The following is a 15693-nucleotide window of genomic DNA, read 5'->3' as shown; positions in this document are numbered from 1 at the left end:
GGGGTAGGGGGACAAGCGAAGATGGAGATGGTGGTTACTGGGTGAGGAGTGGATTCAGTACTGGGCACGAATCGTGTGTGACACCCCTGTCCCTACTGGTTTCCATCCCGTCCAGCTTTATTTACCTGATGTTGTCATTACCCGTGGGAAACGGGGCCGGCCTGGGGAACGGCCCTGGTCTGGGACCCGGAGCCTGAGTCCCAGTTCTTCCACAGCTTGGCTGTGTGACCTCGGGCAGCCTGTGTCTCCGGGCCTCAGTTTCCCTGTCTCTGAAACAGATTGTTTTTGTGCTGTCTAGTTAGATGGGACATTTTCAGAGTTCTCCGTCCTGAGTTATTTTGTTGGGCAGCTATGCTGGGCCGCTCTGGCGAAAGCTTCCATCCCTCACTGGCTCGATGGAGACCGAAGTGACCTTGTATTAAATATTTACAGGGGCCTGGAGTACACAGACAGGCGCTCCTGTGAGCAGCTGTTGGGGGATGCGCAGGACTCTGGCAACTCCGCCCCAAAAACTCAGATTTCTCACCCACAGTGTAAAGAGATTGGTCCCTGTTTTGTGATTTGGGGAGTTTGTTTTCTTTACAAACACAGGTGAAGAGGCCGGGGAGTGGGAGGGGGAGTGCTGAAGGCGTGTGGCCAGCTCTTCTGCTCTCGGCCATGCGCCCTCCACACAGGAGTCCCTTAAGCTGTCTGCTTTGGGCGCTTCCTTGCCCATCCCATAGAAGTTTAAAGGGACAGAGAGAGGACACCCGAGACTCCTGGTGGACCACGGACTCTGGGGCTGCCTTTGTTTCCCAGGCCGTTGGAAGTGGAGGGTCCCTGAGCTGAGGCGGCAGCGTGGATGTGGGCTGCGGGCGTGAGGTGGCCTGCCCCGCCTCCTGCAGCTGGGCAGGCTGGTGTCCTCAGCCCGTCTCAGCAGGCCTGGCCAGTAGAACACTTCCGAGGTGCGGTAGCATTTCTGATCTGACCTGTTTGTCCTTAACGCACCTACCTCAGTAGGTGTACTTTTCTCCTGTAGGGAAAGAGAAGCAATAGTTGGACTCATTTTGAATTCTAGACACTCCAAATTTTTCCAAAAGTCATTGTTGACCCTGAGTAGGCTCTAAGGAAAGCCCCGAGAGGTCGCGTGTGCATGTGTGGCTGTGTGTCCCGTGTCCAGCACACATGAGCTCTCAGATCTTACAGACCAGAGCTTTAGACTTGGGAAGGATCTTGGGGGTGACACGCCTTCCTCCCCCCCACAGCGGAAGGCCTCACTCACCTTTGTGCTGAAACACCCCAAAGACTTACAACTCGCTTTTAGGAAAATTGCTGTGCTGTGTATGTACACATACGTGCACCTGTGTTTGTACGTGGGTGTGTAGTTAGCTCTCGGCAGTCAAGGGTTTCCCTGTGATTGGTTGATTGATAGATTGATTTTTTTAAAAATATTTTTTATTTGGGAATTGGAGGAGGGAACAGCATTGAGGAATCAGGGAAAGGGAACAGACAAGTTGCTGTCCTTTTGTTCTTCAGTCTAGTTGTAGAGGACGTTGCTTCACTGGCCCATGTTGGTATTTTATCATTGCACTCTTCCCGGGTGAGGCAGATCAGTTGCCGGCCTCTGGATGGCTGCTCATGGCAGCTCACGCCGGCTGCTGGCCACTCGCGGTAGCTTACGGCCGCCCACTGCAGCCCCACTGCAGCCTACGCTGTTGCCAGCAACTCTCGGCAGCCCAGCTCCAGGTGGAGCTGTTGTTCACCATCTTAGCTGTAGAGGGCAGTGTCACTGGCCCATGTGGGATCTGAACCGGGGCCCTGCTGCTTAGAACTGGTGTCCCAAGACAGTTCCTAACCCACACGCCACTAGGCTGGCCCCCCTGTGATATATTATGCCCACTTTATTGATGACATAGCAGAGAGATTGGCTTTGAAAATGTACTTCACAGAAAACCTCAGCTCTTTCTGTGCCATCACCTTTTCCCCAGCCTGCCTGCACTCTTCTTTGATCAGCTTCAGTCTGTTTCTTTCCAAAATGGATTGGGTGGCAGGGAGGATATGTGTGTTAGTGAAATACAGGCTGCACTCATCTTCATTGGAATCTTAATAACTACAAAACAGAGTCAATGGCTTTTCTCCAGAATCGTGCCAGATATTTTTTGGAATCACTGCCTGCCTCTCTCAGGTAAGCATGGTGACAACCGCTCTTACGTTATTTACACATAACAGTGCTGAGTTTCTATACGATTGGATTTATGATCTATTTATAAATCTGTTTTAGAGAAGCTATTTACTAAGCTGCATATTTAGTATGGCCTTATGACACATATAATTAAATATTCATGCTTAGTTTTAATGGGTAAAAATGGTCTTTCTGATTTAAAGAATTGCCAAAATTTAAAACTTGAACATGGAAAAGTAATGTGAATGAAATGATAAGATGACAGGGAAAATTCAGCCAGAAATAAAGGCAAAGAATTTCTTAATAAATAAAGGGCTTGGACAGATCAATATGAAAACAGAAGACCCCAGTAGATAAGGCAGAAAAGGGAATTTATAACTTTCTATAGAGCACTACAGATAATAAAGCATTTTATACACTTTAGAATCGGGAACCTGTTAATAGCAGTGAGATGAGAATCCTGCTTGGTGGGTTGGCAGTGGTGTGTGCGTACGTGCCGCATGGCGGTGCCTGCGCCTCCAGACGAGCCACCAGCCCTGAAGTGCGCACCGTTTCCCCCGCACTTCTCTTAGGTTTGGAAACTTACCCCAGACTGAGAAAAATAAGGGCAGATCGGTGCATAAATGTGTTCTGCAAATCATTATTTATAGGACCGTAAAATCGGGAATGACCAGATCACCCACCGTTCTGGGATGGTTCAGAAACCCACCCTGTTCACCACCCAGTAGCTACGTAACCATTTCTGAATTATGTTTTATGAACATATTTAAAGACATGGGAAATGTTCTAAGTGGAAAAAAGCAGGATATAACATAGGTATGCGCAATATTACGTCAACCAAATAAAATACATAAGTACTTCCTGAAAGGGGGGGGGGGTGACTGTTAACAGTGGTTACTCTGGGTAACTAATGAGAATGATGAATAGTTAATGTTTTATTTCGTCCTCTCAGCCCCCAGCTAAAACCCTCCAGATATAAAGAGCAATAATAAAAAATCAAATTGGGATTGTTTAAACTCATTTGAAAATTACACAGAATAATTTGTTTAAAATTCATGGTCATTGGACAGGAAACAGTGCAACTTAGAGCCACTACCATTTTATTTGATCTCATAGGCCCGGTCCCACTCCGGAATGTTGGCGCTCCTAAGATGCTGTTTTTGAGAAAGTACTTAGTCCCCATCTCTGGAAATCTTTGAGGAAAAGGGCATGTCAGGCATATTAGGAAGATGAAAAGGAATTTGATTATAGTATAGTCTTGCTTTTATTTATGCCTTTTCATTAGAGGATTGTAGACCCAGCTCATACTTAGTTTCACATGGTTAGGGTATTGGCCAGATGTAGCTCTTAACACAAATGCTATCGCCAGCCTGAATTTGATCTCTGTCTAAGCAATAAGTAAGTTTAATTATGGTTACTGTGGTTTTTGTTTGTCTCTTGTAAATTCTGGAAGTCGTTGAAGATGATTAAATCCTCGCTTTGTGTTTTTGCTACATCAACTTAATAGAGAGCCTTGAAAAATTGCCTTTTTTTCCCTTCTAAGAACAGGATTTTGTTGGTTTTGGTTTTTTCAATGTTTTCCACGTCTGTGCTATCAATGTATATTTACATGATGATTTTGAAAGTTATCTAAAATGAAAACCTTTGATGGTTACTGTGGCTACATGTAATTTTTGTTTTCCTTATACTTCTCTGTTTGTTCCAAATTTACAATAAACCTCAGAAAAATTTTAAAATGAAAACATCTTATTCATATTACTCAGTATGCATAAACACAATGTACTTTGACTAAAATGTGAATTTTGCATTTAATTTATTTGTATTGATTGGATTTGTGGGTTCAGAGCTTCAGAGCCCACTATGCAGAGGGTTCAGATTGAATGAGAAAGGGCTGCAGGAAGGGCCACAGGAGGGGGGCTGTGGCTGTTTCAGGGATCAGGGTCACAGAGCATGGTAGTTAGCAGATCTGACTCGGGGAAATAAATAGGCAAATCACAAGTGTGTGAGCTTAAGTTGATTACAAGGTTTTCAATTAGGTAATTAGACATTGAAGATTAACTATGAACACTAAGGGACACTTTTAGTCTTGGAGAGAGAAAGCTAATAGGTAAAGTTGTGGCGGATGACATAGCCGCCTGCAGTGTCCCTTTAACAAAGGTTGTGACAGTCAATCGACTGTTAGATAATATGCATAACGTACAAGGTTAGAGTGTGCACATACCCACGGCGTTGTGCTGAATCAGGTGGCACAGGTATTAGCGTCTGAGCTCAGAAAGGTGGTGTCGGTGTGAGCTGCGAGGTTAGGCGGCCTCGATGGAGGATTTCAGAGTCAGTGGGCCGGAGAGAAGGGCAGGATTGGAGTGAAAATGGGGAGGGGCGGGCGGGACAGAGCAGCCGGAAGGAGAGCTGGGAGCTGGTTGTGAGGACACCGGTCCCGGAGCTTGAGCACCGGTTTGGCTGTGGACGGAAAGGATGGCTGGCTGAGCAGATGGCAGAGGACACAGAAAACTGGAACTTAGGTGTCTGAGTTTGGACTCGATATGGTAGCCAGCAGCATGCTTCTTATGTATTTAATTTTGGACTACAAATGTTTACCAGAACATTTGGAAAACACAGAAACTCGCAGACAGAATTGACATCACTGTGATCTTGTAGGTGACAGTGGTCTGGGAGTTGTAGGCGACATACAGGGCAGGATGGGGCTGGGTCCCCAGGAGGGACCACTGCTGTCTTAGCCTTGATGAAGGTTTGGACTTAGCGCTGTGAATGAAGACACACATAGACCCTGGAGACAGGCGGCGCCCCCCGGTCTGGGTGAGTTGGGAACGCTGTGGTGCCGAGGACAGCCAGGGCTCACTGCTCCTTCCTCTGTGAGCCAGACCCTGTGGTGGACGCTGTCACACTGACATCGTCAGTCAAAAGTGATTTTCTTGTTCAATTAAGAGCGCTGGTCAGTGGCAGTAGCATCCTTGCTGGAGGTGGAGACGGGAGTCTGGTTTCTGAGGGGAGATGGGGAGTTGGTTTGAAATGTGGCATTTGGGGCGTTGATGAGCTGCTCACATGTGGGGACCTGGAGACGTGGGTAAAGGGCTGAGCAGTACTGACTCGTGGGGATGGGAGTAGACATAGCCGCTCACCAGGAACAGCCTGGGGTATGTGACAGTTCAGGAGATTTGCGACAATAAATAGAGATGGTCCTGGAGGGGGAAGATGGGTTTTAGGAAACAGCAGTTTGTGTTTATTGCTGGAAGTGCAGCGCCCTGGGAAAGGCATAGAGCATTAACATAAATTCGTAGCAGGTCGTCGTCCTGTGGCCAAGGATGGTGGAGGGTGACACAGGGCTAGCCATCTGCTCGGTGCCTGTCGCACAGGCTTAGGTGGCCAAGTAGGTCTCAGGCTCGGGGGGCTGAGAAGATGCAAGCGTGGTCTGCAGAGGGCGGGGAGCTGGGCATCCGTCTGTGGGAAGCACTGAGGAAGCTGTGGTGGGGACATAGTCGCCTGCGTTGTCAGGTGAACATGTGTCACCGGCCATGTGGCCTGGGAAGCGCCCAGCTGGTGGGGCTTACCCCAGTGCCAGGCCTATCCTGGGGCATGGCTGTGTTTGGGCGAAAAGGTGAAGTTAGCAAGACTTCGGACAGGATTTTACACCCATTTAGCAAATTCACTCGGTAATAGTCAGAATCCAGAATGAGTATGACCTTTACGGATCACTCACGGCTCTTATTCCCACAGTTCTGCACTGGCGGGGAATGGAAAGTCCGTGTGCAGTGGGGTAAGATAATAAAGAGCCACGCATTTCAGTTCAGAAGGACGGGAAAGGCTTTACTCGATAGTGACTCATGTGCAGGAAAGGACACTGGGACACAGCTACTCTGGTTGCTGAGAAACGTTAACTCAGTTTTCAGAGAGTAACACATACGAGTACGTGCAGTGTGCAGCTAAGGGACTCTGGCTCATGCCTGATGAGCGTGTCCTTTGTGACAGGAACAGTGCCAAGGGGCACACACAAACTAGGGCACCATTTTGCCCTCAGTAAACGTGCAGTCTAGGAGGGTGACAGATGTGGGGCAAGGACACCGTGCGGTAACATGTGGGAGAGCACAGCGGGTGCCAGGTGTGGGAGTGACAGTGGGGGACCTGCACCGCGTGGAGACGGGCTCGGCACGCCAGGCAGGACGCTGCCTGTGCGCAGGATGTTTGCTGGTGGCTCTCAGTGACCTTTTGTCTTTTCCCATCAGGGTGTTGATACGAGCTGGAGCTCTTGGTTGGAGTCTTCCAGGGCCCCAGGGAGAGGTAGGGGAGGGCGCTTGTGCCAGCAGAAGTTGGGAAGGACAGACACCAGCCGCCTGCTTGTGATCCGGTACTGATGTGGCCGAGGCCTCTTGTCATGTGCTTGGTAGGTTCCCGGAAGCAGGTCAAGACTGAAGGAGAGACAGCCTGGTCGGGGTCGCAGTTTAATCCTGGAAGAATAGAAAGAAAAGCCGTTTCCATTGTGTATCGCAATCAACAAATAGTTCTGACCGCCTGCGCATGTGCCTTGCGCTGTACTAGGCATAGGTACCAGGAAAGACCTGAGAGGCGTTTAGGATGTAATTCTTCCAGAGGCCGGAGCCTTTCATAGGTAGGGTTCTAGTTGGTAATGAGGACGGGGCAAGGAGAAGTTCACGGATCCGGGACCCAGGAGCGCGTATCGGGAGTGTGGACCTAGGGAGAGGGGAGGGCCCTGTTCCTGACTGGAGTAAGTGGGTGTCCATTCAGGGGGACGCAGTTGGGACTACAGTCCCCTGCTGCTCTTAGGAAGGTTCCCTGGAGCAGCCTGCCATGGGGTGCAGAGGCAGTGACGCCCAGCGCCGAGAGGGTGCAGTGGTGGGAGGTGGGTAAGGCACAGAGACAGGCATAGCATAGCGGGCCGAGGGTCACTTAGTCACGTGGGAGTGGTGCTAAGCGAGGGAGAGGCTGTCCGCAGCCAGACATCCACCCGGAAGGGCCTCCGGGGACACCACTTTCACAGTTTGGGATTTTAGCCTTAAGGCACTGAGGAGACAGCCAAGCTTTATTAGGTGAATGATTTGAATTTAGAAAGATGGCTTTAAAAAAAAGATAAATACTTTCCCCAGTTATAAAATAATGCTCTTGAGAATTTGGAAAATACAGAAAAGTATAAAAAATTAATAAAAAAAAGTCCCCATAATCCTATTACCACTAGGTAACTAGTGTTAACATTTTGGTGTGGAAAGAGCATTCTTAGTTTACACTGACACAGATTCAGTCCATGAGCTGGTGTGGGTGTTTGAAGTCATCTAACCCAAATGCCCGTCGATGAGGGTCTGGTTCGTGGAGGCTTGGCAAGCTGACATGGCTGGGCTCTGGGGACCCCGTGTCAGCCCCAGGCCTCTCAGCCTCCCCGTCTGATGTTCTTCCCACAGCAACACACTGCAGCCTGTGGAGACCCAGGCCTGTGACCTGGGCGGGTGGGGGTAGGGCTAGAATTCCTGCAGTCAGTGACCTAAAAGTGATACCTGACTGACTTGTGGCCAGATCTTTGTAATAATGGCACATCTAGAGTCTGTGGTTTAATTTCATTTCCAATAAACATTATATAATGATTCATTTGAATAATCTGTATTATCATATAATTAAATCTCACCTCTGAGATGCTGAGGATATAAATGTTTTTGTGAAAGCCTGTAATAAAAATAATCTTTTGATTCAGTCTTCTGAAATGTGACATTGACTTACTAAATTAGAGCTCTAAAATGATTTTTAAAGGTGGTTTTAGAAAATTCATGTGTTCTTGTTAGTATTCAGAGTAGTGTGGGATGCAAAATAATTTCCATACTTACTTGTAAAAATGGCTGAGAGTAGATGTAGAATGTTAGATTTTTGGCAAGCTGAATAATGGCAATTAAAAAGAAAAAAACATGCTACTTATCAATACTTAAAAAAGATTAACTTGAGACACAATTCAGAATTCTTAACCATAATCCTCAATTTATAATAAATTATCCAGAAAAAAGTTGACTTGGTTAAATGGTTACCTTAGAATTAACACTGATGCCTTTATTTTTCTTAAAAGTTTGTCTTTCAGATTCTAAAATTTTATTTTCTAGAAATAATTTTTGGTAGTAACTGCCCTCAGAGAAGCAGTATAGAACAGTGGGGAGATACAGTGTGGGGCCAGAGCTGGGTTTAGCCAGACCTGGGTTTTACAAGCCGCTTTTCCGCTCATTAGCTGTAATGTTCTGTGAGTTTGTTTCTGTATGTATAAAATGGGGGTCACGGTTCCTGCTTCCTGCGGCGGTGGTGACGATGGGGGGGGGGCGATACCAAGTCCTGGCACAGTCCCTGGCACATAGTAGGCAGGCAGCAAATGGCAGCTGTTTTTGTGGTTACAGTCACAGCTGTGTCACAGCATTCGCCATTATTACCTGGAGTCCTCCCTTCATCCTTAGGCAAGCGTGAGGATTCTCTCTTACACTTGCTGTGTCTTGTTTTGGTGTATTAAATAATATTTACGTTTTCCTCTGAGCTTACCACAGTATCTTTATTTTATTCATTTCATAATGAGTATTTATTTGTCATCCGTTAATGCTTAAGGAGTTTCTTAGATATGATTTTGATGCTGCTGTTGTACTAAAACCTTTTAAAAAATGACACAATTGGAAGATGGAGTGTGTACTAGTTCTTTCTGCTTTTTTCCTGATATTTTTGTGACAGAATGAAGTCCTCCATTCAGTCTCTGGAGTGTGGATATAAGTTTGTGGGGTTTTTTGTTATTCATTTGGTAATAAGGCAAAAAAAAAATGGTATCTGTAAAACTATTATGATAGGAATGAAACTTTTTACTGCAATAAGCAAATAGCTAAGAGCTTGTCCATCTCCCCACTAATACCCTTAGGTTAATTTCATTTTGTAAGGGAGAGAAGCAGGTAAAGAAAAGCTGTTCCGATGTAGAGTGTATTTTAATAATAAGCAAACATGCACAGATTGACGTGTGTGCTAAGAGCTGGTGTCTGCTTTCGGTCAGGTGTCCTCTGAAGACAGAAGTGCCCTGTGGGCCCTGCTCACCTTCTACGGGGGCGACTGCCAGCTCAGCCTCAACAAGAAGTGCACGCACCTGGTCGTCCCGGAGCCCAAGGGGGTAAGCGCGTCCGTCCGCCTCCTCTCACGTGTCGACCAAGTGCTGGCAGTAACCGTGTCTTTTTTGAGCCTCTTTTACATTGATTATTAGATTCCATTCATAAAAGCTGATTATATTAGTTGATATTATTTATACTGAGCTTCATTTCACAGAGGATGTGAGATGATTACAACTTTTATTTTGAGCCAGATGTGGCTTCTAAATATGAAGAAATATGGGTTAATTTCATGGAGAAAATGGGAAGGTTTTTTGAATCTCTGGAGTTTCCTTTCAGATTCAGTAAAACTTCAGTTCATATTTTCTGAAAATTCTTATTTTCAGTCCTCTTCATAATGTTTTAAAAGGCCTTGTACCAACTATAATTGTAAACATGCATTTAGTGACTTTTCAGTATAATTTCCTTCTTAATAATATAGGATATGTAAAGCCACATTTATCTTGATAAGCACAGGGCTGTCATCTAAACTGATGGGCCGAAGGGGTTTGGGGTCTCAAGAGGGGTCCCCAGGCCGGCAGCATCAGCCTCCCCGGGACGTGTGAGAAATGCACAGTGTCTGCCTAAGTGGGAGCCCGGTGAGGACGGGGCCCTGCGGGACCCTGAGGCACGCTGACGCTGGAGGGCTGCTTCCACGGAGACCACCCCTCCTGCCCCGTGAGCGGTCCTTAAACAGTGACACTCAGTGCCGTGTATTTGTAGTAGGAGAGGGAGCCGTCAGTCCCACCGCAGTCAGCCAGGGCTCCCATTTGCTCTTCCGGCCTTCAGTCCACACCCACAGTCGTCACAGTGTGTCCTGAGTGGCCCGACTCCCGGGAGGAGAGGAGCGTGTGGCCTGGTAGGGCTGGGTAGGGGGCGGCGTGCGGGCTGCAGCCGCCTGCCCACAGGCCTCCTTTTCTAGAATCTCTGAGACCGAGCTGAGGTGCAGAGAGTGTGCTGTTTACTGGCTAGTGTCACAACAAAATGATTTTGAGCCAAGTGAGTCTGGGTGTCACGTAGTCAGCCACACAATCCAAAAAGAGGCTTTTTCTGTGGCAATTTAAGATGGGAGTCTTAAAATCTATTTAAGTAAAAAATTAGATTTTGTGTAAGTATTTAAGAGCTAAGTTGTGTGCTAGGGTTAAGTGGTGGTGGGCTTTCTATGTCAGCATCGCTTTGTGACTGAGAAGAAACCCTTTCGTTTACGCAGCTAGCTTGCCGGACAGTTACTGGTATTCTTGGTTTTCGAAGCACATGGTGAGATTCTGTTAGTTACCTGAGCCATCTTTACGAACTCTTTTGTTTCAAAGCTACTTTATTGTGTCACTCTCGTTTAAAATTTCCCACATATTTCTTTTTTCCTCGGGCGTTCATGCTGTCGTGCGCTCTCACCAGGGGAGAGCCCTCCACTCGGCACTCCTGCCCGTCCCCTGGCGCCTTTTCCAGCTGCTGGATTTTCTCCCTCTGCCTTTGTAAATTGTCTCTCCTGCCCCAACCAGGCCTTGCCCCTCACTGGGGCTCCCCCTGAGTGCTGCCATGCCTACTGACACCCCTTTTCTGATCCTGTTCCCATGTCATTCAGCTTGGTTTTAGAGAGTATTCTCATCGCATCTCCTCTTCACAGTAAGCTGTGGCCTCATAGCGTCCGAGACTCGTGGTGGCCTCTGTGTCTCAGGTAGCATGAGCTCAGTAAACACCAGACAGTGGGTGAGGGGGCGTGCCCGTGGAAAGTCAGCCCCAATGTCCTGCAGGTGCCCTGCCCCCAATCACAGCGTTATGCCGTAAGAGGTGGACTAGATGGCAGTTACTCAGTTTCTTCCTAAGAGAATGTTCCATGGGACTCGCAGCTCTACTCTGTGTCTAAGTTTCATTTATAAAAGTTAATTTTAAACAAAGTCTTTTAAGGCTACTGTGGCAGGCATGAGACAGTCCTGTGGTCATTGATACATGGTTCATTTGGGGCATGTCCTCTGAAGGGGTGTAAGCTTTTGCCAAGTAGGAAATGTCAATAACAGGCGCTGAACATTTAGACTGAAGTTCTTTCTTTTTAATGCATAATTCTAGGGAATTTGATAAACCTTACAGCTCTGTTTGTGTGTGTTTGTGCTTTACTCTTAGGAGAAATATGAATGTGCTTTAAAGAGAGCGAGTATTAAAATCGTGACCCCTGACTGGGTCCTGGATTGCATATCTGAGAAAACCAGGAAAGACGAAGCCTTTTATCACCCTCGCCTGATTATTTATGAAGAGGAGGACGAGGAGGAGGAGGAGGAAGAGGAGGAGGAGGAGGTGGAAAACGAGGAACCAGAGTCCCCAAATGAGGGGAGTACAGATGAAAAGTCGAGCCCCGCCAGCTCTCGGGAAGGCTCCCCTGCAGGTGACCAGCAGTTCTCACCCAAGTCCAACACCGAGAAAGCTAAAGGGGAACTGATGTTTGACGATTCTTCAGATTCGTCCCCTGAAAAGCAAGAGAGGAACCTGAACTGGACCCCAGCCGAGGTCCCCCAGGTGGCGGCAGCCAAACGCAGGCTGGCCCCGGGGAAGGCGCCCGGCCTCATTAACCTGTGTGCCAACGTGCCACCGGTGCCTGGGAGCACCCTGCCGCCCGCTGGCCGCGGCACCCTCATGGCGGCGGGACCGCACCTCCAGAGCTCGGAGCGGCCTGAGGTGATAGCGCCCTGGAGTCCGGCTGTGCGGACCTTGCGAAATATCACCAACAGTGCTGACATTCAGCAGATCAACCGGCCGTCAAATGTCGCACACGTAAGTCACCCCTTAAAGACAAAAATTTAAATAGGGATTTTGGAATTGGATCTTACACTCTGTTTCAGCATCGTTTATCCATTTTCTGTGTCTTTGAAACAATTAGCTTTTGACAAGCAGTATCTGCTTGTCTTGAGAACTTGTTTGAGTCATGTGTGTGTGCCCGTGCACGCATCTCAGTGTCATAAATTCTGTCGTGAAAGAGGGTGACCGCATGCTTTGAGGTGAAGACCTGACACCACGGGGGAGGGCCAGGGTCCTGGAGACGCGTGTTCTCCTTTAAAAAACGGGTCCCCATCTTGCTTAGTTGAAAATGAGCAGCGGCGGCAAACAGGAGTGAACCTTGCCAGTGGCTCCTCATTTGCTTATGATGAGTGAACTTCACATAGATAAGTGACAACATGAATCATTCATCGGAAACGCCTTCCTCTCAGTTTAGGTTAATGATTGGAGCGCGTTGGTGCAGAGTGGACCTTGCAGGTTTTAGCAGATGTTCTTCAGCTTAACACAGAAAGGAGCTGGGTGAGGTGCTAGCCTCTGCCTGCACATTTGTGGGCACGGCAGACAGATGGGAAAAAAGAAAGACAGGTGCCCCGCTGCTGGTTCTGGTGGGGAGGACGACAGTGACAGACAGACACGGGGCCCACGGGACAGCTGATAGCAGCTGGGGGAAGAAGGCTCTTTCAGAGCGTTCGTCAGCGAGGGCCTCGGGAACGAGGTGACTTACAGGGCTGAGTGAGGAGGACGCCATGGCAGCGCGGAGGGCAGAGTGTGCCAGGCGACAGGAAGAGCAACTGGAGACCCAGGAGGAGGCATGACTTCCCATGTTCTAAGAAAAGAAAGTCAGTGTGACCTGAACTTGGACGTACGTGCGTGCGTGCGTGCTAGGGAAGATTTGGAAGGGGCCTTGTCACGGAGGCCTGTGTAGTGACAGGACGAGGATGGGCTGTCTTCTGAGGAGGCCACTGGGGCTCTAGAGGGGGTGACCAAATACATGTTTTTTATTATAAACACAGTATCACAGTGGTGGTTTAAAAAGGTGTTGGTTAGAGATACATAAAAAAAGTGTCCTCTTTCCCTCCCTCTTCTCCTCCCTCCGCCCCTCCCTTGGGAAGGTGGTGGCCAGGGAAGATGGGTCCCCTGGCAGCCCGAGGACAGCGGGTGCAGTTAGAGCTTGGCGTGTTTGCTTTAGCAGTTTGGGAGGCTGGTGGCTTTGAATGACGCACACCAGTAACTGACAGGCCACACTTGCCCGCCACATTCAATTTGGTCCAAATCGTTTTTTTAAAAGCCCAGATGATGCGCTTCTCCACGAAGGTGGGCTCTGGCCTGTCCTGGGAGGCAGAGGAGGAGGTGCCACGCTGAGCTGGCCTCCGTGGCTGAGCAGCAGGTGTCCCTTTGAGAGAGGCCCCTTCCTGTGCTCGGTCCCACACCCCATCTTTATTACTTCTGCCCCATCACACTGTATCACTGCCTGGGCCCTGGCGGTTGACTGGGAGAGCGCAGGCGAGGGGACCGGGACGTGGGCCTGAGGTGAGGTGGTGTCAGAGCACAGCAGGACCAGGGCCTGTCCAGATGGTGGCTCTGCTCGAAGTGAAGGCAGAAGATGGGGCACGGAGGAGGGGCCGCCGCACACCCGCCAGCGCTTGGCGTCCGGGAAGGGAGTGGCTGGTCAAGCCGCATAGCCGGTCCCAGTATAGCAGGGGGCCTTCGGGGACAGCAGAGAGAGGGCCAGAGCGAGCCAGGGCATCAGTGCAAGGGAAGGTGTTGGGGTGACGGGCGGGAGGCCAGGGGAAGAAGTGAGGTGAGTGGTGGCGTCCCCGCGGTGGGAGGCTGGAAGGTGACCTGCCGCGTCCAGGTGGACATGTCCCACTGGCAGACGGGGACGTGGGACGGGCACTGCGAAGATTTGTGAGTTACCTGACTGATGTGCGAAGCTTCTGGCAGCTCAGGAAATGTCGTTTCTTCCTCCGTTTAGTTGAGGAATTAGGAATGAAAGCTGTCTTTTAAAATGGAATGGAGATGTCTCTGCTCTGCACGTGCAGTTTAGAAAGCGCTGTTGATCAGCGAGTGGTCACTTCTACATTCTGTATTCTTCAGATACAGTGGGTGTCGGTTTAAATCCACGTCCCCTAAATTTATATTTGGATATAGAGATAACACAGTCTCGTTTGGAATGGAAGTAAGTGACCGCAGCAGGGCGTGTGGGCACGTCTCTGCCTTTGAAATCGTCCTGCAGGTGACACAGCCTTAGAGGACAGACCTGACCCACTCCGCTGTGCGCTCCAAGGGGCCACTGGGAAGCCTCCATCCAGCACAGTGAGCGGACGGAGCTGATCGCCAGTGAGAGCAGCTGTGGAGGGGTTTTCTGGGAGCTTTCCAGCAATGTCAGAACATTAGGACATTTTGCTGCTAGATGTGAAGAAAATGAATTTTTGAAATGGTAGAAATGTAAGACAAATTTAGTTGAAAATTTGATCAAGAGGCTGAGGAAGTATAGCTAACCATTAAAACCTAGTTTAAATTGCAATGTTTAATGGTTAGGGGCCAGGTGGCAGCCAATATTAAGTGATTTAAATAAAGACTATGACAGTTTTAAAGGAAAGATTCATACTTGACATTCACTAAAATTGTTGTTTTCAAAATGGTAAATTCTGTGATCAAGAATTAGGAATCTGCCTCTGCTTGTCTCTCTGGGACCGAGCTGTTTCCCTCCGGAGGCGGGCACGGGGCCTTCTTGGCACCCCCTGGCTGGCCTGCCAGGGTGCCTGGTGCTCGGCCCTCCAGGCCGACGCTCTTCGCCATTCCGGCCGGGCTCCCATGCCCCGGCCTCCCTCCGTCCCTCAGGTCATGGTCACCCCTACAGAAGGCAGATGCAGCCCAGTCCTCCTAGCCTCTCGGAGAAGTGACAGCTGAGTGGGGACAGCCTCTGGTCCAGGCGCCCCTGCTGGTCCTCTGAACATAAGCTCCCTTCCTGACGGTCCTTCAGACCTTCTGGGATTGGGGGTGCAGGGGGGCCCTGCTCGTTGTGGCCGACTGCTGTTTATTTCCTATTACTCATCAGGTTCACACGGTTGTTCACTGCTTAGGGTGGAAATATATGTACAAAATAAAAACCTCCAATGGCACCAAAGGCTATGAAGTGGTAAGCCCTGTGCCCTCCCGGGAAGCAGCCACTGGTCCTGACGGGGGCCGTGCGTGGGCTGTGCCTACGCCAGCTGGTGGGCCTCCTGCCCGACGTGCCGGGTATGGCAGTGGGAGTGTCCCACATGCTGCCGAGGCGTGGCACGGGCTGGGGTTCATTTCCCCTCCACCTTACTGGGCAGTTTTAATACTTTCAAGCATGGAGATGAAAAAGGTATCCTATTATTTACAAGTTTGTTTAAAATTGTTTTTCCTGTTTAGAGCTCAAATGAGGAATTCCTGAGGTACTGAAAGAACCCCCTTATGGAGATATTCTATCTATAAGGTGACTCAGTGACAGGCGTCCCCAGGCTCTGGAGTTTGACCGACTTCAGTTTTTGTGTTTTTTTTTTAAGATTTTTATTGGGGAATTGGGGGATAGGAACAGCACTGGGGAATTGGGGGAAGGGGAACAGACAAGTTGCTGTCCTTTTGTTCTTCAGTCTAGTTGTGGAGGACGTTGCTTCACTG

At 49.0% G+C, this 15693-nt stretch overlaps 1 protein-coding gene across 1 annotated transcript in view; it reads left to right on the top strand.

The window, feature by feature from the left end:
- Nucleotides 1-15693, top strand: part of PAXIP1 (PAX interacting protein 1) — a 38393-nt gene that overhangs the window by 6653 nt on the left and 16047 nt on the right. The window contains exons 4-6 of the mRNA XM_019659091.1: nucleotides 2101-2164; nucleotides 9189-9302; nucleotides 11395-12039. Coding sequence (XP_019514636.1) covers nucleotides 2101-2164; nucleotides 9189-9302; nucleotides 11395-12039 — 823 coding nt within the window. The remainder of the gene's footprint in view (nucleotides 1-2100; nucleotides 2165-9188; nucleotides 9303-11394; nucleotides 12040-15693) is intronic.

Source organism: Hipposideros armiger, unplaced genomic scaffold (genome assembly GCF_001890085.2).
Source record: "Hipposideros armiger isolate ML-2016 unplaced genomic scaffold, ASM189008v1 scaffold_295, whole genome shotgun sequence".
NCBI lineage: Eukaryota > Metazoa > Chordata > Mammalia > Chiroptera > Hipposideridae > Hipposideros > Hipposideros armiger.
The sequence above is the reverse complement of the archived record's forward strand: the minus strand, read 5'-3'. Positions and strand labels throughout refer to the sequence as shown.